The following is a 24,436-nucleotide window of genomic DNA, read 5'->3' as shown; positions in this document are numbered from 1 at the left end:
TAGAGAATTGTATCGATTCAGCTGGTGAAATCCCAAAAATACCGTTCACCGATATGACTTAGTTTATGGGCTTTTTTTGATGGGCTCATCCATTGATTCGGGTCAGACCCCTTTTTTTTGGTAAGAGGTGAAACTTACCACTAACAAGTCTCCAATTTCGTCTTCGCTTATTCTTTTTATAGAACTAAGCGATTATTGAAACGACCCGACCCGTTTTTTTATAATAAATAATAAAATAATAATAATAATAATAATAATAATAATAAATACTGTACAACTAATGGTCCCATACCCACTAGCTACCTAACCACAATCACACCAAACAACGGAAATAATAATACCAATAATCCAATAACCAATATCATTTCCATAATAAATAATCATCCACATGAATCAAAGAACCAGCAATCCTAAACAATGTTCTAATGACCCAACTCTAGCAACCTAGCAAGCCAGACAACATCCAATCGAGAGTCCCTAGAACATCCTCCTCTTCTTTGCCTTGATTCCACGATCACACTTTGCCTTTACCTGCACTACAAACACAAATTGCAATGCATGAGTATTTAATAAATACTCAGTAAGGCAATCCTCCCATCTACTGGGCTACACACACAAGCAATAGAGACATCTTCAACCATCAATCAACAATAAAAAACACATCAATAACAAACCAGGACTCTGCATCGACCGACACCGATTGGGTTGCATCGACCGACACAAAGCTTGCATCGACCGACACAAAGCTTGCATCGACCGACACATGCTCGACATAGCACGAAAACCCTAGAGTTAACGCGCCGTCCTCACATTTGCATCGACCGACGCACATGCCGAGCATCGTTTTTCCCTGAAGCTTCTCGCCGGATCTTCTCGCCGGATCTTCGTTCCTACAACCACAAAACTCGATCCCAAGCTACAAGAAAGCTTCCCATCATCCCACATAACATACTAACAAGCCTAACAGCACATAATCAAGTAGATCAGAGAAATCTCCAGCTTAGATAAGCCATGGTCATGCACTTACCTTTGCCAAGACGATTATGAACCTTAAACAAGCAAGAAAACACTTCTAGGAAGCTCCTACAACGATCCCAGCTACAGATCTCTACAGGAACATCCTCAAATCCCCTAAAATCCTCAAGAACACTAAAGAACACTTTTCTCTCTTTCTTTTCTCTCAAAAACGGCTAAACTCGTCGAATGAGACAAAAACTCGAGTTAAGGGTTTTCCCTAACCCCAAAACGCAGCATTTAACTTAAACTCGTCCACACATAACCGGATTTGCATCGACCGATGCACATAGTACATCGATCGATACACCCTCTAAACCAGGATTCCGGTTCGCAGATGTTACAATTATCCACCATGATTTCCTTCTCCTTTGTTATTATCTTAACGACGATCCAACACGTTCACGAAAAAACACATCCAATAAATTTACTTGTTATTATCTTTGCCTTTGTTCCCATGTAATGTTACAATTTACAAATAAAAAATTGGACCAAATTGATTTAATAAAGTGTCGAACACTCAAGTTATCATCAAGGCAAGCAAGAGTCATGAATTAATCAACTGACGTACATAGAAGCGTCATTTAGAATTTAAGAATCTACATATGCCTTGTAACATAGAATTAGGGCAACAAATCCTCCAGAATTCAAAATATTCATTTTAAGCTTAATAAATCAAACTTAGAATTTAAAAATTCAATTGTCTAACACACACTCACGACTATCCCAAATTCTCTCCTAATAACTTTCATAGAAAATATATTGAGGACGTGAATGAAAACCTGAGATAAGCGGTTTTCAAGAAAAAATTGACAAAACCGCAATCATATAGAAAATTATAAATTGCGTTTTCCAATTTTTTTTTTTTTTTTTTTTGTGATTTGTGGTTTTATCTACTCATTTTTTGCCTTGAACCGCTTTTGTACTGCAACATGTGTTTTATTTAGAAGTTTTTAACTAAAAACTGAAGTAGTACTACAATATTTTTTAACAATTAAATACAGATACAAATAAAAACATAAAATCTATATATACATTTTTGAAGTACATTTTGGGTTCTACCCTTATATTTGTACTTATTTACAAATTTAATCTCTAAATAATTTCCAAAAATAGCATTACTTCAGATTTTTTGTTTCCTAAATATTTTACATACCATTCTAACCAAAAAAATACAGTAGAATCAATATGGAAACAGAAACTATGATATATTTAACCACACTTCTATTGTGCATTGAAGATATTCTAACTATGAATCCTTTGCAAACAAAAAAAACAACAATTTGATTCCTGTTTTTTTTTTCCAAAACTTGTGAGCTTTGATTCTTAACGTAAGAAGAATTTCGATTCACATTTATTTAAATATTATAATTAATATATATAAACCTAATAAAATTTTAAAATATTATGAATATGTAAAATTAAATTTTTTAAAAATACTATATAATATGGTTATATAGTTGATGGGTTATAAAGACGACATGTTGGAATTAATAAAATATTATTAAATTTATGCTAACACGGGTTAAATCTCATTTTATTATTTGTCAACACTATTAATATTAGAATATTTGAGATAGAAACATTAAGTAGATTTAACTAAGATTGTGTAAAATAGTTAAATCATAAGGAAAAATGTGACTTAATCATAGAGTATAAATGACTTATTATGTATTTAGATCCTTTATTTTTGTTATAATAATTAAAATCAAAATAGAATCTCAAACACTAAACAAAACAAACTAAATATAACAAACAATGGTCATGAAGTATATTGCAGATTAAAAAATTAATATAAACATTTAATCGCACAAATGGTCGAGAAATTTAGTTATTCATCTATTTGAAAAACATCCAATATTTAACAAACAAATACAATATAAAATATAAATAATAATAAAAAATATATACACGCGGTATACCGCGAGTTAAATTCTAGTTATTAATACATAATTTAGTAGTAGGTACATATAACTATTAATAACTCCAGTTAGTTTTATAAATAAATAGATCTTTTATGATTGCATAAATTTAGATATTTAAGGTTCTTAATATTTTTCTATTAACACAAAAACATAAAAATTTACAAATATATTAATTATTTATAATTTTAAATCTATATATACATTTTTGGAGACACTTATGAAATAAATCTTGAAATTCAAACCTATTTACAAGTATAGCATTGACATTAATATTTTTAATTATGATTTGTGATTTTTAATTAAGGTTTCTGATTTTTGATTTAAATTATGCTTTCAATACAAAATCTGTGGTAATATACGATTCTTTTCCAAAATTTTTGCTCCATTTAATTACGAATTTATTTCTATATACGATTATCCTAAAATATCTTACCTACATATATGATTTATACATACGGCAATCAGATCTTTATTACTCTTCTTATTTCCTCTAATTAGATCTTCCCATATATTGCTAAGACTCTGCCAAACAAACAATCTGACATTAGTTTACTTTCGAAATATCTGCAAAAAAGGAAACCAATATTAGATCTTCCCATATATTGCTAAGACTTGGTTCCAAATTCTGCTTTATTCATTTTTTGGAAATTGTAATATATTATCACAATGAACGTTACTAGCATATTACAAGCATATTCTATTATATATGCTTAAACCAATTAATTTTGTTTCAAAACTGTTATCTGTGAGGATTTTTTCAACTTGATCATCAAGATTTTCGCTCTTACTAACCCAAAACCCTCTCAAAATACTATAAATAAGACTCAACATCTAAGTTCACCAAACATGATAAACACTTCCTCTATAGCAAAAGCAAGCATAGTTTAATTACGACAATTTTTTATCATCTTCGTTTGAAGTACATTTTATCGTCTATAATATTGTTTTGTTAATCTTTGTTATTTTATGATAATTTTTTTTTAGTTCTAATTTTTATGTTTGAGTAGCAATCGAGTTATAAAGATCATGTATCCACCTAATTATGCTTTATTAATCCTAAAGTTTGTTACTATCAGGGGTAAATGGAGGTACTAACCTTTTTCATGTGTCCTATATGAAATCGAACGTTGCTTCTTCATTAAACGCTCCGATCTGAATCATTAATTTAGAAATTATCACTTGCGACAGTGTTTTGCTCCCGCTTGAGAACATATTATCAATCTTTTCTTGAACTAACTTTCAAACTCTGTAATTATATTAATAATTGATGATAGTAATTGTCCATGTTCATAACAAGATTACATATTAGAGCAAGTGGTAATATTATTTATAACAAGATTATACATTATAACAAAAACGAGATCAGAGCAAATGGTAATATTATTTTCCGGCGGAGCATCATTTAGTGGTAGTGGTAATTATAAACGGTGTTGAAACTGAAAGAATGGCCGGGGCTGCACGAACGCAAATCCCCTCTGCCACAAATAATGACGTAGGCTCTTCTTCATGGGAAGACCTTAAGCTAAGCACCCCTCCGTGATGTGCAATGGAGGTCACTAGCCTAGGCCACTCGTCTGCATGATCACGAGTTGACTCCGTCCAGGTAAGTAATTAGCTCGTACACACCGCTTCTATATTTATACCCCTGCTTCCCTAGTCATTTCTATGGGTTTGAGCGATGTGGGACTTTTTATAGATTTGGATTTGCGCATTTATTAAATTAACAAAGTAAAGAGACGACGACAGTTATGAGTTATGGTCTCACGTAATTATCTCCTCTTCCCCACACACTCTATTCTCTCGCCGGAGATTTATACTTTACAGTGCAAAACTGACGCACATTTCAAGTAAACTCAAACCCTAGTTTCGCCGGAAAACTCTCAAAAACCCGATGGAGAAATCATCCACTATATAAATCTCTCCTCACTGCTCACATTTCGCAATGTTGATTTCCCAATGTCGGAGATGACAGCTGCAATTTCGGCTTCGTTCAACGCCGCTAAACAGAACAAACCGCCGTCGTTTCCGTCGGAAACACCGCATCGCCGTCCTAAATCACGAGATGTACCGTCGCGTTACCTTAACGGCGCTTCCTCTTTTTCGTCGTCGTCGGTTTTCCACCAATCGTCGTCACCGTCCTCCGCGGCGAAGAGATGTCAATCGCCGATTGTTACTCGGCCGGTGACTCCGTCTGTTGCTATAAATCGGCCGAGATCAACACCACGTCGTGAGGCGTTAGATCGACGAGGTAGTGGTGGAGAGGTTTCTTCAGCGCAGAGAATGTTGTTGACTTCTGGGAGAAGCTTGTTTGCGTCGTTTCAGGCGGATTCGTTCACAGGGAGTGAGTTTAGATCGAAGCTAAACTCATCTCCGGGGAGAGGAACAGTAGAGAAGAAGAAGAAGACGATTCCGACGGCAACAACATCTAGGAGTTGTGGAGCTCAGCAAGAGAAGACAAAGCTCAATGAGCAATGGCCTAGGTCTCTGCAACCGAGTTGTTTGAGTAGAAGTGTAGACTTCACTGATACTAGGAAGAAACTGAACGGATCTGGCAATGGTGTGGCTAGAGCTCTTCAGAATTCCATGGTGAATAATAGACCGCGGATGACGAGAGATTCATCGAGTGTTGAATTAGAGACTGAGAGTGTTTCTTCTGGAAGCTCTAATGGAAGAGGGAAGTTGTTACCAGCTCGTGGCAATGTGGTTAAGGGGAGAGTTCCGCAATTGGCTAGTAATCGGTCGCAGCATCGGTTAGAGCCTGGCTCACAGGTTGCTAAATCTAATGGACTGAGGAAGGTATCGGTGGATGCTCATGTGTTGTCCCCAAAAGGAAGCCAATTGTTTTCAAAGAGTGAGCAGATTCGACCTGCTTCACCTAGCAAGTTTGGTATGATTGCAGCTTCCTCGAGAGGAGCCAGCATTGCTAGAGGAATAAGCCCTTCGAGAGGCGTGGTTCCTCCAAGAGGGATTAGCCCTTCAGGCAGGATGAGCCCACTAAGAGTGAGAAGCTCCCTGACTAAAAACATGCCTTTGGTTCTGAATTCTGCTGTGGATGTTAAAGAGAAGATCAGAGATAATGGTGTTGCTGATGCTCACTTGTTAAAGCTATTACACAATAGGTTGCTGCAGTGGCGATTTGCTAATGCACGAGCAAATGCTGTTATCTCTTCACAAAAGTTGAGAGCGGAGGTAAGTAAATCATTTTCGTCCTGAATGCTTTAGAACCTTGATTATTAGCACAATTAGTGTTTCCAATCAATTTTGGATTTTAACATTCGGTCACTTTGAATGTGACAATAGCTAATGGTTTTAGAATCAGTTAATTTCAATGAAAACAAGCTCTTAGGCACGTCTCTCTTGTGTTAAAACAAAATAAATATGTTATGTTGTACAGGCTTGTCTATGCCAACTATGTCCAAGTGGCTAAGTTTTAAGTTGTTAGTTTCAGTTGGTTTTCAATGAGAGGCCACAAACTCCGATGAAGCTTGTTTCATTGCAGAAAAGATTGTACAATGCATGGATAAGTATCTCTAAGCTGTATGATTCTGTCAGAGCGAAAAGAATTGAATTGCAGCACCTGAAGCAGAACTTGAAACTGATATCTATTCTCAATAGTCAGGTAAGTTTACACTTTTATATGAGTGATTCTCCCTTTTAGGTTCATTTTTATGTCCTGCCTCTTATAGCTTTGGGACCTTCTCCAAATTGGATCTTACTTTAGCAAGAAAGTTCATTTTTTTTCATGCAAATATATAGATGGAACATCTAGAAGAGTGGTTGGTTATGGAACGGGATTATATGAGTTCTTTGGTAGGAGCTGCTGAAGCGTTGAAAGGCAGCACGCTTTGTCTACCTGTTGATTGCGGGGCAATGGTTTGACTCTTACTCACACGTATTGCCTATAGTACTGTATTGAGAAAAGATATGTTATGCTTGCTGATGATGATACCATATGCAGGTAAACGTACAAAGTGTTAAGGATGCCATTTGCTCAGCAGTTGATGTTATGCAAGCAATGGCATCTTCCATATGTTTGTTGCTGCCAAAGGTGACCCAATCTTTCCCTCGTCGTGTTTAGTTTTTTTTCTGCCGTACTCAATAGTGTGTAGCTGCAATTTTTAACACCTACACGGAATTGTCAAGACAAATAGAGAGTAAGCAATGTACTGAGTTGGCAGAGCACATCCCTTCTTGTTTAATTGCGCCCATCTCCTCTTGCAGTCAAGTGAATAGTCCACTATCTTCGCTTACGCATTATTCTCTGATTATGATTAGAGTCTTAATATCTGGTCTAAAGTACTTTGTTCCATAATTTTGTCAGCACTACGTGATTGTGAGAAGAGGATTTGCGTCGATAAGTTATTCATATTTATATACTAAAAAGTGAATCCCATTTTCTCAGGTTGGGAAGATAAGCAGCTTGGCAGCAGAACTTGGCAGTGTAAGCGTCAAGGAGGAAAGGATGCTCGACGTGTGCCGGGACCTCCTAAACACAATATCAGCTCTGCAGGTACGATATCTAAATTTTGATCCATTCTGTAACTAGAGATTTGGGGATTTATCTTTAAACTATGCAGGTAACGGAATGCAGTTTGAAGACACAGATTACACAGCTACGATAGTTAAAGTGACAAAAGTTAACAGAATGTAAGTACGAAAGCCACTCAATATGGTCAAATTTTGGAGTTATGAGAATGTAAGGAGATCATCTGATTCAAATAGGGGGGCCAATTCAGTTTGATAGTTTAACTTTAACAACAAGAAGTCTGGTTGTAAATATACAAGTCGTGGTTTAAATCAAATTTAATTTGCTGTGCTACTTCTGTTCTGCAGATATTAATGTTTAGTGTGTACTTTCGAAACAGAGGGACTGAAACATATATAGCTAATCATCCAAATAATTCAGGTAGATCATGAACAATTGAACATCTTTTTTTTTTTTTTAGACTACTTTTGTAGGTAACTCAACCAAAATTGTTATATATATAGAAATATCTAAATAATTTATGGGAATTTGTCTGAATTTATAAATAATATTTTATAAGTTGTAACTTGTAGAAAACATAAACATCAAAAAAAAAATTGAATATTTTGTTTGCAAAACTGGATTCTTTGAAATCGAAAATTTGGTATTTACAGTTTATATAGTAAACTTTACCAAACTTCACTTCAGGCAAGGCTTCTTCGCCGCCATCGGACTCATCACTTCGTCGTCCGGCGAAATTTCCCGTACCTGCCTAATATGAAGGTCAAACCCACGGTGGCTATTACTGCTGACGTGGCTAGTAGATCCCACACCTTCCGAATTCGAAACGCCTCCGTTTCCATTCCCTTCGTAATGGCACCGCTTGTGGCCGCCAAGAGCTTGACCGGTGGCGAACGATTTCAAACAGATCGAACAAACGTGAGATTTCACGGCGGCGGAAACTGCCATCGACTTATCTTTATCTTCACCTCCGATTAAACTCCGGTGGCTCGCCTTGTGACCGCCGAGAGCTTGGTAAGACGAAAACGTCTTGTCACATACGCCACACTTATAACCCGGCTTCTTGGCGGCCGTTACAGTATCAAGATCGCCGCGGTCGCGAGCAAGAAGCATGAGACAGAAAGCTAGATACTCTTCTTCAGTGAGACCGTGGTCGTGATGACCAGATCTAGAACGTTTTGATCGTTTCTTGCCTCTGGTCCATTGCTCAAAACCATGAAATCTTGTTGCCTCTTCGACCAGTCTTGGTGAATTCAGAGTTTCAAGGGCCATTGTTACAAGAATTATTAAAAACCTAAGTAAAAGAGCAGAGAGAGATATATAGAATAAGGTGAAGTGTGGAGAGGAATCTTGAGAGGAGAGGAAGTTGCGTGAGAAGAAGAGTGAGAGTGGGTGGCCAAATTGGGCCGATTTAGTTATTTTAGTTGAAACGAGATATGTGCGGAGCAAGTTGTTGTAAGTTGTAACCAAAGTATGTTAATAAAATATTATTTTAGAATTTGGTGAGAGTGGAACATATATTTATTTTGGCACGTTTGTGTGGGGAGAGTAGTGATAAAGAGGCACACAAGTCGGGCTATGTACTCTTCTTCTGATTAGTTGAGAGTTGACATTTGAATCCAACTCCATTGATAATGATTGCTTCTTTTAAAACTTATAGACCATGTCTCTAAACCTAGACCGTATTTTATTTATAATTTAATTACATCTAGCTTTTCATGTATGTTTTAAGACACTTTGCATATACTGTATACATTGTAATTTATCAAGTGTAGGTTTGTATCGATGTATAAAGTAGGGAATTTCACAAGAAATGTTATTTTTAAAACAAAAGCTATGAGAAATGCTAGTTTGTATTTTTCTTTTTTAAATTGCCACTTTTAAATTATATGCCACATATAAAAAGATAAAAACATCCTTAAATTCAAGAAACAAGAGAGATGAAATATGTAGGCGACTGTTTTGTGCGGCTCCTAACGGATCATTAATAACACGATTCTATTTCATTACTTTGTATTTGGGTAGACAATATTTAAGACATTATAACAATGAGTAATTATTGTCCATTCATAATATGGTAGACAATGTTATTATGAGTCACACTGTGGACAATTATTTTGTTTCTATCCAATTATTGTAATACAAGAGAACTTGGACAATAGTTTTTAGTCAAATTTGGACAATAATGGTAATTGTTAACATTGTTGTCTATTAATTAAAATGTGGTAGGCAATCTATCCAAATAGTGTAAGACAAATAAGTTTTTTGCACAAACTTTTTCATTACTCATGTTAGTGATTGACCAAAATAGAATACATTTAGACTTTAGAGGAACAAAAGAGTAGGGTTTACATAATAAAATTCTGAAGGTAGATAGATAAAAACGCAAGGAGGGACAACAAACAAACATGTCCACCGTAGGTCAGTGCATTTGCTGTCAACAGACCTGAAATGTGTATAAAAAATGGTCAAGCCAAACGAATATAGTCCACTTAAGAGAACGAAAGACATAATAGTGGTGGACAAAAACCTTGCATGTTAAAATTGGTCCACTAGAGCTACAAACCTGAAGTGTAGATAATTTTTTTGGTTAGCAATTGACACAAAGGGTCAAACCAAACATATATGATCTACTAATTAAGAAAACGAAAGACATTATAGTGATGGACAAAAACTTTGACTGTTGAATCTGGTTCACCAGAACTGCAGACCTGCCGTGAGTACAATTTTTTTTATTAGCAATAGACAAAAAGGTTCAGACCAAACCGATATGGTCCACTTAAGAGAACAAATAACATAATAAGGGTGGACAAAAAACCTTGGTCGTTGGATTTGGTCCACCGAATTTGTAGACTTGTAGTGTTGACATTTTTTTGGTTAGCAATGGACATAAAGGGTCAGGCCAAACGGATTTGGTTTACGTAAGAGAACGAATGACATAATAGTGGTGGACAAAAACCTTGGATGTTGGATCTGGTCCACCAGAACTGCAGACCTGCTGTGAGTACAATTTTTTTTGTTAACAGTAGACACAAAGGGTCAGACCAAACATATATGGTTCATAAACATAACGAATGACATAATAGTGGTAGAAAAAACATGGGTTGTTGGATCTGATCTACCGTTTCTGCATATAAAGAATTGCCTCATTATGTGCAGGCGGCGGACTGAAACAAATGGACTTTGGTATAGAGAGATTCAATTTGTGTCGGCGACAGACTGAAAGAGTATGAGATTGAAGAAGATGAAAAGTTGAGAGAACCTGAGATAGAAGAAACGAAAAGTCGAAAGTTAGAATGAGGAGAGAGAGATTTGTGTTTTGGAGAAATAATTAGGTTTATGTTTTAAAAGAAAAAGGGTATAAAAGTCTTTTGACTATGGAGTTGTGGCAGGTGGGACAATGAGTAGGAGAAAATGACATTAGGCAAAATGTTAGGTACTATTTATGGTAGTATTGACAAATTTCTCTTTAAAATATTGTTAAGCGGACTAATCATTCATTTTGAGTGGGTTAGCGCCTAATACGAAAAATCAAAAAATAATTCGCGTTTTTTCATGAACTGTTTTATTTATTTATTTATTTATTTATTATTATTATTATTATTATTATTATTATTAATTAAAAAATAATGTAACATTTATTCGACAAAAATATTGTTTTACATGAAGTGCAGCCTTGATGAGACTATGCCAAAATACATTTCACAAAGAAAAAAAAAATTGTGGTCTTGAGAAAAACTATTAAAATTATCTCGAGGCAAGCCAAGTAATCATGTAGCCATCAAACTGTTCACCCCTTTGAAGCTGTATTAAATATATCCTGTTTCGAACATCCTGATCAAGTCGTCGCAGTTACTATGCCAAAGGAGAAGGAACTATACCATGACGCCGGTCATTGCGCTCTCCCCACAGAGAATGTATAGATAACTGAAACACATACCGCACCAAGAAGAGCAAATCATATCTGAGTGAAACATCTACTAGTAGTGTGAGTATATGACTCCAAACGGTTTTGAACCGTGTAAGGAGAAGCTTTGAGACGAGCGCAGACCAGAGTCTACGTGAGTAATGACACTCGAAAAATAAATGGTCCCGAGTTTCCAGAGAATAGTGACAGAAGCTACATGATGAGTCTGCTCCCACTCCTCGAGAGACAATTCAGAATTGTCTCTCGAGGAGAATGGTGACAGAAGCTCAACATTCTGTCACCCATCGAGAGACAATTCTGAATTGCAAGCCAAGCAAGAAAAGCGTGTTTAGGTGTAGCATGGTAGAACCATCCACCTTTATGCCAATATCTATGTGGTTTTTGTGCCCTAGTAGCTTCCCAAGTGTCTTTAGTGCTGAAGGAGTCTTTGTAGATGTCGCCATTCCCTTTCCAAAGGACCATGTCATCCATATCTCCTAACCCTTGTGTATTAAACCCCTCTACAATGTCCTCCATCTGATTTAATGTGACACCCCGGTTTCAGAGACTTGCAGAGAGGTTTAAAAGAATTGATTTGGCCACCTATGTCACAAAAGTTTACTTATCTTTTCGGTTCGGTCAAGGGTCCTCAGAGAACTTCACAGTTAAGCGTGCTTATGCTGGAGTAGTCTCAGGATGGGTGACCTTCCGGGAAGTGATTGTCGGAACTGTGCGAGTGAGGACAAAACACAGAGAAAGATCATGTGGTGATTTGTAGAGACGATAACAAGTCTTTAAAGCCTCCCGGACATAGCAAACCGACCGTCGGATATGGATGGGCTCACGGGCCTAGTGAGAGGACGTGATGGCCATTAAGGAAAGTGGGCCTATGGACTGGGACTGGACATGAGGTCCACTAAGAGGTGGTGGTCGGGGCGTTACAAGTGGTATCAAAGCCGAACCCAGACGAGTGTGGAGTCGAGTGGGCTCACACCGTCAGGGGATGATGGTCATGGTGTGCAATGAGGACGTTGCGATTTGTTAGTGGGGGTAAATTGTGACACCCCGGTTTCAGAGACTTGTAGAGAGGTTTAAAAGAATTTGGCCACCTATGTCACAAAAATGCACTTATCTTTCGATCAAGGATCCTGAGAGAACTCCACAGTTAAGCGTGCTTATGCTGGAGTAGTCTTAGGATGGGTGACCTTCCGAGAAGTGATTGTCGGAACTGTGCGAGTGAGGACAAAACAGAGGAAAAGATCATGTGGTGATTTGTAGGAACGGTAACAAGTCTTTAAAGCCTCCCGGAAATAGCAAATCGACCGTCGGATATGGATGGGCTCACGGGCCTAGTGAGAGGACGTGAGGCTCATTAAGGAAAGTGGGCCCAATGACTGAGAATGAACATGGGACCCACTAAGAGGTGGCGGTCGGGGCGTTACATTTAACGTGACTGATCTGTGTCGTCGTCGCCTGTGGTTATTTACAGCATCCGCAACAGTGACATGAAGACCAATTCCCATATCAATGCAACCTCTAAAACCAGTGATATCAATCAAACACCTCAAAGGGGACCAATTATCATACGAGAAGGAGACAGTTGTCCCATTACGCACCTCATATTTAACAAAATCAGAAGATAGACCTTGATATTTAAGAAGATTTTTCCACATCCAAGAACCTAATGTGGTAGTCTCTTTTAGCGACCAGAAAGAACCCTTCCGCAATAATAATTCCTTTGTCATTGCACCCATAACGAGTTTGATGATAGCAGTCTCCAAATTAGCTTTAAACAGCTAACCAGTGATATCAACCAAACACCTCAAAGGGGAGCAGTTATCATACGAGAAGGAGACAATTGTCCCATTAAACACCTCATATTTAACAAAATCAGAAGCTAGACCTTGATATTTAAGAAGCTTTTTCCACATCCAAGAACCTAATGTGGTAGTCTCTTTTAGGGACCAGAAATAACCCTTTCGCAGTAATAATTCCTTTGTCATTGCACCCATAACGAGTTTGATGATAGCAGTCTCCAAATTAGCTTTAAACAGCTAACCTTATTTGCTTCCTTTGGAGATTGCAGGCCGAGACCCCCTTCCTCCTTTGGAAAACAAACATCGCTCCACGCCACCTTTGCTTTCTTAGTGTTTAAACTTGGACCAGACCAAAGAAAAGCAAAGCAAAGACTATCAATTTCTTTATTGCAGGAAATCAGGAGGCAAAATGCAGACATCCAAAAATTGGTTAAACTTTGAATAACCCAAGCAATGAGCTGAAGGCGTCCAGCAAACGAAAGATTACGAGCCGTCCAACTACTTATGCATTCCCGGATTTTCTCTAACAGGAGAGTATAATCAGTAATGGTCATCTTCCGTGTTAAAAGCGGCAAACCAAGATAACAATCTGGTAAACAACACCAGCTGCAATAGGGAAGGAGAGAAGGATGTCCTCCTTATCAGTGTCTTGTACGCCAGCCAAATACATTGTTGATTTCTCTAGACTTATTTTCAATCCTAAAACCATGGCAAACTGATCAAATATCTCAAGAACCCCCTCAATAGACCTTTTTGTTCTATCATTGAATACCAACAAATCATCAGCAAAACACAAATGTGTAAGGTTGAGCTTTGCGCAACATGGGTGATAGCATGTTTTTTTTTATCCTTGATCCATTGTATAAACTGCAGAGGGAATTTTAAAACCGACAATATACAAAAAGGAGGAACTACCATTGCACCGATTCAAAAGCCTTTGAGATATCAATCTTTAGGGTACAGCGAGAGGATTCAGTTTCCTTGTGGTAGTCTTTGACAAATTCGGAAGCCAACAATACATTTTCCATCAGCAGATAATTCTTCACAAAAGCTGATTGAGTTGGATAAATAAAATCTGGGATTAAAACTTTTAATAGATTAGCAGTAATCTTGGAGATTACCTTATAAGTCACATTACAACAAGAAATAGGTCTGTAATCTTTCATCTCCTTTACCTCCTTTCTCTTTGGTATAAGTGCAAGAATTGTAATATTCACTCCTTTAGGAATAAAGCCAAATACGAAAAAAGATTGGATCGCCACCACAAAGTCTATCTTTACAAATGGATATGTTTCCCTAAGAAACTCCACTGTGTAACCATCAGACCCTAGAGTTTAATCCTTCGACATGGTAAATAACACATATTTTATTTCTTCTTCAAACACTAGTCGAAAAAGTTGAGACTGTACTGCCTTAGAGCAACGATAAGGCAACAATATGTGAAGCTTCTCCTTAGAGGGGCCTCGGTAATAGTCTGGTTTATGAGTTAGAAAGTCCAAAAAAATCTCTCTGCTTCAACTTCCATCCCCTCCTGAGAATCAACTATAGTACCATCTAAGCCATGGAGTTCGTTGATCGCATTTATCACCTCTATAACCTTTGCCACCTTATGGAAAATCATATTATTACTGTCTCCAACCTTTAACCAGTGGAGCTTTGACCCCTGCTTCATAAATCGCTCCTCTAACCCCGAAAAATACATCCACCGAGTATATGCTTCTGACTTATTTCTCATTGCAGGACTAGTAGGATTAGAAAGAACTTCCAACTGCATCTTACATAACCTCTCATAAGCTTCTCTCGTCTTTTTCGTGAGAGATTCCAAACGATCTTTTCCCAGTTGTTTAATCCCTGGTTTCAGACCTTTAAGCTTCTAGGAGAAGTGATACATTGCAGAGGTGGAGTGGTAAAGTGCCTCTGTAGTATCCCAATAAGAGTGAACCAGAGGCATAAAAATCTTGTCCATTGCTAGCACATTTTCAAATTTGAAGGGTTTTCGAGTTGCAGGCTTGTCTGCTCCAGTTTTTATCCAACAACGGAGATGATCAGAGCAGCCTCCTCAAACACACGATAAGAGTGTGGAAACTTAGCAAACCAAGAATCATTTACTAATACCGATCCAATTTTTTACATATAATCTCCTCATCATCCGTTTTATTGCACCAAGTAAATAACGACTCTTTGGTACTGCAAATCACTCAATGAATAACATGTCACTTAAGCTTGAAAATTACACATTCCCATAGGCACAAATGGGTCTAAATCATAGCCAGAATGCTTTTCACCTTTTAGTATTTCGTTAAAATCGCCATACACCATCCACAGTTTACCTGGAAACAGAGGAGAACTCTGATGGCTGTGCAAATCTTCCCATAACAGCTTTTTTTCTGCTACCAAATTTGAAGCATAGACAAAAGAAACAAATAATTCATATACCAAACCTTCCATTAGAATCAAACAAGTAATCATCTGACTGCTTGTAAAACATGGCGTTACTCTAACACGTAGACTCCAAACCACCCAAATCCGTCCAAGACGGTGGCATGCATAATTCGATATAAAAGACCATCTTGGGAAGACACAACCAACTATTCTCTCTGCCTTCCTTTCCTTCACCCTTGTTTCAAGAACACATCCAAATTGAAAACCATACTGCATCACCCAACTACGAACTACATCATGCTTTGAATCTTTGTTGAAATCCCAAACATTCCAGAAGAAGCTCGACATAAAAAATTAGGGGTTTGCCTTCTTACTCGGCTCCCGTATGGCCAGAGTCGAAGGATTAGAAACTACTTGTTGTGATGTTTTGAAGCCACAAGTTACAATTGTACACTAAGGTATGGAAGTCTTTGATAAAAATGGTTTCACCACAATTTCCACCATCCTCTCATTTTGTTCCACCAGCACCTGTTTTGTGTCAGTGCCTAGAGCTTTTCCATTATCATTCCCATCTACATCACCTTCTCCTGTCCCACTTAGAGCTGACTAAGAGTTAGATAAAAGGGAAACATCACCAAACTTTTTCTTTCCCGGACTTTGGCTTGGCTTATGAGGAGTGATTCATTGATCTTTCTCCTCTGCTACTACCTTATCTAAGATCACTGCATCCTTCCTAGTAACTATAGCCCCAAAGTCGGCAGGCACACTATCATCGATGACACCAGCTGGGAACGTATTACCAGCAACAGCAGTAGGCACCTTAAGAGTCCTTGAAACCAGTAACCTCCTACACATTCCCTACACTATCTGTAAAGCAGCATCACGATCAGTGGTGAGGCAAGCAGCCCCCATATGTTCCCACTTTTTACAAGAATTACTTCTAGGAGCTAACCATGGGTATGAGTACTTGATGATAACGTCCAACTCACCCTCCTCTTCTCCATTTTGGTGATACTCTTCCGGTAAATCTTTGGTAAGATCCGCCTCCACTAAGATTTGTGCCTCTTCAAAGCTAACACAAGCCTCTATTTTTGGATGAAGCTTAATTGGTTTCCCAACTGCACTAGCAAGAAACTCCAACCCTTTATCAATAAACATAGATGGTGGAACATTTTTCAACACTACCCAAAGTTGAATTGACTTCATGGTCGGTTATGTGTCCTCTGCAAAAAGGAGTCCCTTTTGAGAGTAGCATGGGGATACCCCCAATATTCCACATACCCCTATTCAAAACCATGTGCCACATCGCTTCACTGGGGATCCTAAATTTAGCCGGTGAGTCATTGACATTGTAAACATCAATGAGAGACGACTTATCGCTCAGTCTCCAAATTTTATTCACAACCATGTGAATCTTCCCCACATGCGAAGATGAAACATTGAGAAACTTCCCGATGAAAAAATATTCCCAAAGCAGCTTTGCTCCTTCAAACACCCCCTTTGGTACCACTACTCGTTGTTGCCACACTACTTCCGAGACCACAAAATCTTGTTGTGTAAACATATGTTGTTTAGCGAATTTCACCCACGATCTTTGCCTAGTCGGATCTAATGTTGCTTGCGGAGACACTACCACTACAGGGAAGGATCTGTCAGTGGGTTGCGAATCCACTTCAATCTCCTTAGCTGATCTTGTTTGATTCAAATTTGCTGAAACCATCGATTCCCCATTTTGAGAACTCACCATACCATTCCGTTGAGCCAAATCTTCCCTCAAAACTATGACCAACCCCTCCTCCGGTTGAGAACCCACGTTCTTCTGCAGCGGAGAGTCCGCCGACTGCATGAACCTTGACCTAGAAGCAAAAACCCTAGTCACACTCCACGTCAGCAAAAACTATATTTGTAGATTCAAGTTTCCTTGAACTGTTTTATTTAAGTAATAAAATGTATAATAATTTTTGTAATATATATAAAAATCTATAAATATGTCATAAGAAGAATAATAGAGAGAAAGGAATTTACATGCGTTTACTTGCAATTTTAACAATGTTTATTTCATATGAACGAATACATTCGTATTTATAGATGAAAATTGAGGCAAATATTACTGTGAGTTATAATGAAAATTGGGCTCCATTTTTATTGCTATACGTAAAATCTTGACTTTTGCAACACTCTCCCTTGAAGTTCATTGTCATTTGTCCCTTCGATGTGTTTGGGTTGCCTCCTTAAAAACCTTTCTAGGAAACTTGTTGAGAAAAACCATAGTAAGGTAAAAGAGTACAACCACACTTGCTGCCCCTCGAATGAATTAGTGCAACACTCTAGAGATCCTATTGATGACGCATCCCAATGTTATGGACATGTTTTCTGAATATTGAAGTATGCAATGACTTTGTGAAAAGATCTGTTGCATTGTCAAATGATCTAACATATCTTACTTCAATTACCATATTCTTTTTAAGCTCTTGGGTATATGAGAAGAACTTTGGAGGGATGTGTATGGTTCTATCGCTTTTGATATATCTTTCCTTTGTCTGAGCAACAACATCATTATCTTCACATAAGACAGTTGGCTCTATATTTGCGATGATTCCACTACTTGACATAATGTGTTGACTTATTGACCTAAGCCATACACATTCTCTACTTGCCTCATGAAGTGCGATGATTTCAGCATGATTTGAGGAAGTAGCTACTAAAGTATGTTTTTGAGAGCCCCAAGATATGGCGGTGCCTCCAACAGAAAAACATATCCAGTCTGTGATCGAGCTTTATGTGGATCTAATAAATATCCTGCATCTGCAAAGGCCACCATTTGACATTTTGAGTCTTTAGGATAAAATAATCCTAAATTAATAGTCCCTTGAAGGTAACGAAAGGCATGTTTTATTCCATTCCATTGTCTTTGTGTAGGGGATGAGCTGAACCTTGTCAAAAGGTTAACGACAAATGATATATCAAGCCGAGTGCAATTTGCAAGATACATTAGTGCTCCAATTGCACTTAGATACGGTACTTCAGGACCAAGTATCTCCTCATTTTCTTCATGTCGTCGGAAGGGATATTTTTCAATATTAAGTGATCTAACGACCATTGGTGTACTAAGAGGATTTGCTTTATCCATATGAAAGCATTTTAAAACTCTTTTATTGTATGTGGATTGGTGTACAAATATTCCCTTATGAGAATGTTAAATTTGTAAATCTAGACAAAACATTGTTTGTCCGAGATCTTTCATCTCAAACTCTCCTTTTAAATAGTTTGTTGCTTTATGAATGTCCTCTTTAGTTCCAATGATATTTAGATCATCAATATAGACCGAAATAATTACAAATCCAGATATTGTTTTCTTGATGAAAAAACAAGGTTATATATGATTATTCACATATCCTTCTTTAGTTAAGTACTCACTAAGACGATTATACCACATACGTCCGGATTGATTGAAACCATATAATGATCTTTGTAATTTTATTGCACATAATACTTTCGGTTTAGAGGTTAATGCTTTAGGCATATTAAATTCATCAGGAATTTTCATATAGATATAACTATCTAATGATCCATATAAATATGTCGTTACAACATCCATGAGACGCATCTCTAGATTTTTATCAGCTGCTAGACTCATTAAAAATCTAAACGTGAGAGAATCCATAACGGGAGAATATGTTTCCTCATAATAAATCCCATGTCTTTGAGAAAAAACTTGGGCCACGAGACGAGCTTTGTACCTTGTTATCTCATTTTCTTCATTACGTTTTCAATCAAAACCCATTATTAACCAACAAGTTTTACACCCTTAGTTGTGGTCACAATTGGTCGGAATACATTTCTTTTGTTAATAGAATCAAGTTTGACTTGTATTGCATCTTTCCATTCTATCCAGACATGTCTCTTTTGACATTCTTATACTGAATTTGGTTTTGGATCTTGGGTTTCTTCATTTATTTCCTTTAAAACAAGATAGAAAAAAACATCATCTATTTATAGTTGATAGAAATATCATGATTTTCTTCAGATTCATGATGCTCTATATTGGTGGAGGAGTCATGATTCGTTTTTTCCATAATATTTTCTGTCATTTTGGGAGTGTCATGTTTTTCGACTTCCTTTCCTTTCCAAGGATTTTTATCTTTCGCCCCAATTGGTCTACCGCGCTTTAAGCGTATTCTAGACTCATGTGTTTCATCAATTTTTCCATGTTCTTGTAAGATTTAAATTCTAGCTTAAGCATTTTCTGCTGGTATATTTGATTCAGTTACCATTTTGATATCTATAAATACATCATGTAGTTGATTGACTATACTCTGTAGATGCATAATTCGTTGAAATTCTAGTTCTGATTGCTTTGTAGGAGGATCAAGATGTAATAGTGATGGTACAACCCATTTGATATCCTTTTCCATTTTTTTATTTTCTCCCCTAGAACCGGAAATTCTTTTTCATCAAAGTGACAATCACCAAAACCTGCAGAAAATACGTCTCCAGCCTGAGGTTCTAGGTATCATATAATTGATGGAGAGTCACAACCAATATATATGCCCAACTTTCTCTTTGATCCCATTTTAGTACGTTGTGGGGGTGCAATTGGTAAATAAACTGCACAACCAAATATTTTTAGATGAGAAATATTTGGTTCTCGACCAAATGTTAACTGTAATGGAGAATAATTATGATAGCACTTGGCCTTATGCGTATAAGTGATTTTGCATGCAAAATAGCATGTCCCCATACTAAGGTTGGTAGTTTTTATCTCATGATCAATGGTCTTGCAATTAATTGCAGACGTTAAATTAAAGATTCTGCCAAGTCATTTTGTGTATGCACATTGGCTACAAGGTGTTCAACATTGATTCTTGTTACCCTACAAAAATCATTGAATGCTTGGTACTTGAATTCACCATCGTTATCTAGTATAACTCTTTTAATTGGATAAGCAGGAAACTGAGCTCATAATTTGATTATCTAAGTTAGAAATCTTGCAATTGCAAATGCCATATTTCGAAATGATAACAAACAAACATGTGACCCTACTAGAGGTGTCTATCATTACCATGAAATAATAGAATGGTCCACCTGGTGGGTGTATAGGTCCACAAATGTCATCTTGAACTCGTTTAAGAAACTTTGGTAAATTTTTATCGATTTTGGTTGGCGATGGCCTTATAATTAATTTTTCTAGAGAACACACAACACATGTCATTTTATTCCCTTGATAAATCTCTTGAGATTTCAATGAATGTCCATGTGAGATCTCTATAATTTTTTGCATCATCGTGCTGCCCGGATGACGAAGGCAATCATGCCACAATGTGATATCATCATGATTTCTTTTCATCACAAGATGTGGTTCAACTGAATTTATGTATGTGTGGTGCAAAAACGATGGGAGTCTTGGTAGTTTTTCCAATACATGTCTTTTTCCTAATTTTTTTAGAGGTAATATATATGTACTTCTTTCCATTCTTAGTTGCAGACTAAGTGTCATTTCAATGAAGGTATATGTCTTTAAAACTCAACAAATTTCTTTTTCGAAATTGGAGAAAATTATGCATTGTTTATCGAGAAATTTATCCCGTTAGATAATGCAATTTTTTGTTTACTAGTCCCTTCAATTAAATCTTTAGGACCTGATATTGTATTAACAATAACTTTTGTTGATCTCAGATCAGAGAAATTTTGTTTTATGTCAAATGTCTCCAAGATTTGTCTTGGATAATGTTCTACTTGTATTGTGATCCATTTCCTATGGTCTGAAATAAATATAATTGGTTCATAGGAATTGTAAACAATTTTATTCATGATAGGTAATATAAGAACACAACTATGAGAAATTTCAACCAAACATCGACTTATTTATGGCATAATTATCGAAAATTCGAGTTTCATAAGATAAGCATTTTAGTAATCTGAAAGGACATCCTCATCGAAATCGTTTGCGAAGTCAGCTGTCTAAAGGTGGGTTGTACCCTCATAATGTTCCGCTAGGTGCACTTCCTTTCCTTTGCCCTTAGCGGATTCTTTGTACATAGCACAAAGGTGTGCAGGGGGTCGACATATTTGAGACCAATGTCCCTTAGTGCCACATCTGAATCAAGCACTCTCGCATTTCTGGGGGGTGTTTGCTTGGATATATTTTCCTTTCAGACTTTGTTCAGAAAAAAACCATTGGTATGACTTCCTGCTTTAAGGGTTATAGTTTCTCCCATGTCCGTGATAGTTTCGGTGGTTGCGTCCTCGGAAAGATCTATTTTCTCTCACCGGATTTTTAACATCCAATGCATTAACATGAGGAAATGCTTTGGAACCGATGGTTCGAGACATGTGATTCTTGATGAGGAGCTCATTATTCTTTTCAGATATTAAGAGCGCCACTATCAAATCCGAGAATTTGGTGTATCCACGCAACCTATATTGTTGCTGCAGCGTAATGTGATTCTTGGGAAACGTGGTGTACGTTTTCTCAAGCATCTGAGATTCAGTGATGGTTTCACTATAATATCTTAGCTTGGCGACAATCCCCAGCATGGCTGAATTGTAATTCATCACCTTGTCAAAATCTTGGAATCTTAGACTTTGCCATTTATATATCCCGAGCAAGTGGAAGAGTTATGTCTCTTTGATGATCAAATCGATCATTCAGGGACGTCCACAACTCTTTAGGACCTCTCATGTGTGCATTGTCAGATATGAAATTTCCATCGAGGTTTCTTCTAAGGAAGATCACCGATTTTGCCTTTTTTCTTGGTTCGTCGATTTATTAGTCTCTTTTATGGTTTTTGTTAACTCATAAGACTACAAATATAATTCAACATTGGTAGTCCAAGATATGAAGTTAGCTCCAGTGATGTTTAATGCCGGGAATTGGATCTTCTCGATGTTTGCCATTTTGTTTTTCTTTCTTTCTATAAAATAAAATCATAAAAACATAATTAGAGATTTTATTTATTTTAATTTTAAAACATAGGAGGCGCTATAAGTAGAACAATTACAAGAAACACAATTACATAAAAGGTAAATAAGAACCACAAAAAAATTCTTCGGGAGAAAACTCTCCAAAACGTTAACCGTCAATAGAAACAATTATAAAACCTATTACAAAAACTAAGAATTGATGAGTCATTTTTTCTTAATAAAACAAATTAATTTCTTAGCAAGATTTTTGAAAGAGATGAAAATTTTAAGTGAAATAGATGAGTAAAAAAAGTGTATATATAGATCAATTTTACTTTTCATTAGTCCTTTAAGTAGTCGTTTGAAAAGTGAGAAAAGGTTAAAATTTATTTAATTTTCTATGTATGATCGTTGAGATTTAAAATAATAAATCAAATTATTTTCTAAGAAAAATATGTCATAATTGATCTAGAATAATATGTATTAGTTAAAATATTAAATTATATATATATATAGGTGGTAGGGTCTCCTTTTATAATAATAATAAAATCATAATTTTATGGTGATTAAATCATCCATATAAATATTGTAAATTAAAGCAATAATAAAAACAGTAAGTAAATTATTGTGATTTAAATCATCCATGTTAAATCAATAAATCAGAACAATAAATAAAATAAGGTGACTTTTAATCATTCATGTTAAAGCAATAAATTAGAACAAGAAATAAATAAGGTGACTTTTAATCATACATGTTAAAGCAACAAGTTAAAGCGTAAATAAAAGCAATAAATATGTTATGGAGATTAAAATCATCCATAAAAACTATAATTAATTATGGTGACTAAAATCATCCATAGTGGAAAAATAAATCAAAGCAGTAAATAAATTATTATGCGCTAAAATGCTATGGGGCGGCAGAGCCGCACTCCGGTAATAATAAATATCATCTTGGTAGATTGATCATGTTGATAACGTGTTTTATTTAAGTAATAAAATGTATAATGAATTTTGTAATATATATATATATAAATCTATAAATATGTCATAAGAATAATAATAGAGAGAGAGAGAAATTTACATGTGTTTACTTGCAATTGCTATAATGTGTATTTCATATGAATGAATACATTGATATTTATAGATAAAAATCGAGAAAAATATTACTGTGAGTTATTATGAAAATTGGGCTCCATTTTTATTGCTATACGTAAAGTCTTGACTTTTGCAACATAAACTAATTTCTTTTTGTTTTTATGCCATTTTTGGTATTTTTTATAATGTTATGAACGTATTATACCAAAAACATGTTTAAAGATTTAGAAAGAATTTTTAATGACTTTAAAAATTAGGTAAAATATGTTGTTATTCAATCAAGACTTTTAAAAACTCTTTAAAAATTTGGTGTTATTGGTTGTGGATTAGTAAAAAGTTATCTAAAATCTTGATAAATCTAGTATTATTGGATTAAGAGTTTTATAAAGTCATTAAAAGTTTTATGTTATTCAAGTAAAACAAAAGAATCTTGGATTGTTAATGAATTCAAATTTTATATTATTGGTTTAGGATTTTATATCATTTCCTTCATAACAAAAGTCATGAAAACTCTTTCATCAAATAGAAAGATTTTACAAGATTAGAAAAAACAAATCATCAAGATTTTAAAAAACTTCCTAAACAATCTCTTAGAATCCTTCATTTTTAACTTTCAATTTTCTATGATTCTAACAATCAGCAAGAACATAAAGTCATTAAAATTCTTTCTAAATCCTAAACCAATACCTCCCCCTTATTTTTCCTCAAATAGACCTTATATTAATTCAAGATTGGTCAATACTCAATACGTAACGGTTATCAAAGCCAAGGTTGCTGAGTTACAGAATCAGAATAAATAAATTTATCGATACAAGCAAACTTTGCCAAATTATGAGCTACACCATTACATTCTTTTCTTGTAAAAGAAAACGAATAAAGGTAAATTTTGAAACCCAAAAGTGAATGT

At 35.9% G+C, this 24,436-nt stretch overlaps 3 protein-coding genes, 1 non-coding gene and 3 pseudogenes across 7 annotated transcripts; 2 read left to right on the top strand and 5 right to left on the bottom strand.

The window, feature by feature from the left end:
* Positions 1–4,386: 4,386 nt before the first annotated feature.
* On the bottom strand, positions 4,387–4,550 carry LOC147934911 (U1 spliceosomal RNA). The gene has a single exon (XR_015573220.1). It is a non-coding gene; the product is annotated as a U1 spliceosomal RNA (small nuclear RNA).
* A 200-nt stretch (positions 4,551–4,750) lies between these two features.
* On the top strand, positions 4,751–5,810 carry LOC147934910 (QWRF motif-containing protein 9 pseudogene; annotated as a pseudogene).
* Positions 5,762–8,923, top strand: LOC104725155 (QWRF motif-containing protein 9-like). 3 transcript variants are annotated; one of them, XR_015573022.1, is made up of 8 exons: positions 5,762–6,128; positions 6,439–6,558; positions 6,696–6,812; positions 6,898–6,987; positions 7,342–7,449; positions 7,517–7,586; positions 7,773–7,845; positions 8,113–8,923. XR_015573022.1 is itself a non-coding variant. In XM_087476280.1 (7 exons), exons 1-6 carry the CDS (start codon positions 5,829–5,831, stop codon positions 7,559–7,561), a joined length of 780 nt encoding a protein of 259 aa, XP_087332406.1. In that variant the 5' UTR covers positions 5,762–5,828; the 3' UTR covers positions 7,562–7,586; positions 8,113–8,298. The 3 variants fall into 3 exon arrangements, 2 of the variants coding, with proteins under 2 accessions (XP_087332406.1, XP_010442063.2); XM_087476280.1 differs by lacking the exon at positions 7,773–7,845 and having other exon boundaries at positions 8,113–8,298; XM_010443761.2 differs by lacking the exons at positions 7,773–7,845; positions 8,113–8,923 and having other exon boundaries at positions 7,517–7,758.
* LOC104725154 (zinc finger protein AZF3 pseudogene) lies at positions 7,943–8,697 on the bottom strand (annotated as a pseudogene). The gene has a single exon (XR_015573023.1). The product of XR_015573023.1 is annotated as a zinc finger protein AZF3 pseudogene (transcript).
* A 5,137-nt stretch (positions 8,924–14,060) lies between the features above and the next one.
* Positions 14,061–17,377, bottom strand: LOC147934909 (uncharacterized). The gene is made up of 10 exons (XM_087472845.1): positions 16,813–17,377; positions 16,484–16,673; positions 16,240–16,378; positions 16,021–16,137; positions 15,591–15,646; positions 15,480–15,539; positions 15,281–15,336; positions 15,092–15,162; positions 14,701–15,022; positions 14,061–14,476 (listed from the first exon to the last, which is right to left on the bottom strand). The coding sequence occupies exons 1-10, from the start codon at positions 17,375–17,377 to the stop codon at positions 14,061–14,063; spliced, it is 1,992 nt and encodes a 663-aa protein (XP_087328971.1).
* An 855-nt stretch (positions 17,378–18,232) lies between these two features.
* On the bottom strand, positions 18,233–18,661 carry LOC147934908 (secreted RxLR effector protein 161-like). The gene has a single exon (XM_087472844.1). The coding sequence runs from the start codon at positions 18,659–18,661 to the stop codon at positions 18,233–18,235; it is 429 nt and encodes a 142-aa protein (XP_087328970.1).
* Positions 18,662–21,441: 2,780 nt separating this feature from the next.
* LOC147934907 (uncharacterized) lies at positions 21,442–22,428 on the bottom strand (annotated as a pseudogene).
* Positions 22,429–24,436: the final 2,008 nt, after the last annotated feature.

The sequence above is a fragment of the Camelina sativa genome, chromosome 11 (assembly GCF_030686135.1).
Source record: "Camelina sativa cultivar CO46 ecotype springtype chromosome 11, ASM3068613v1".
In the NCBI taxonomy this organism is placed as follows: domain Eukaryota; kingdom Viridiplantae; phylum Streptophyta; class Magnoliopsida; order Brassicales; family Brassicaceae; genus Camelina; species Camelina sativa.
This window is presented reverse-complemented; position numbering and strand designations above follow the sequence as displayed.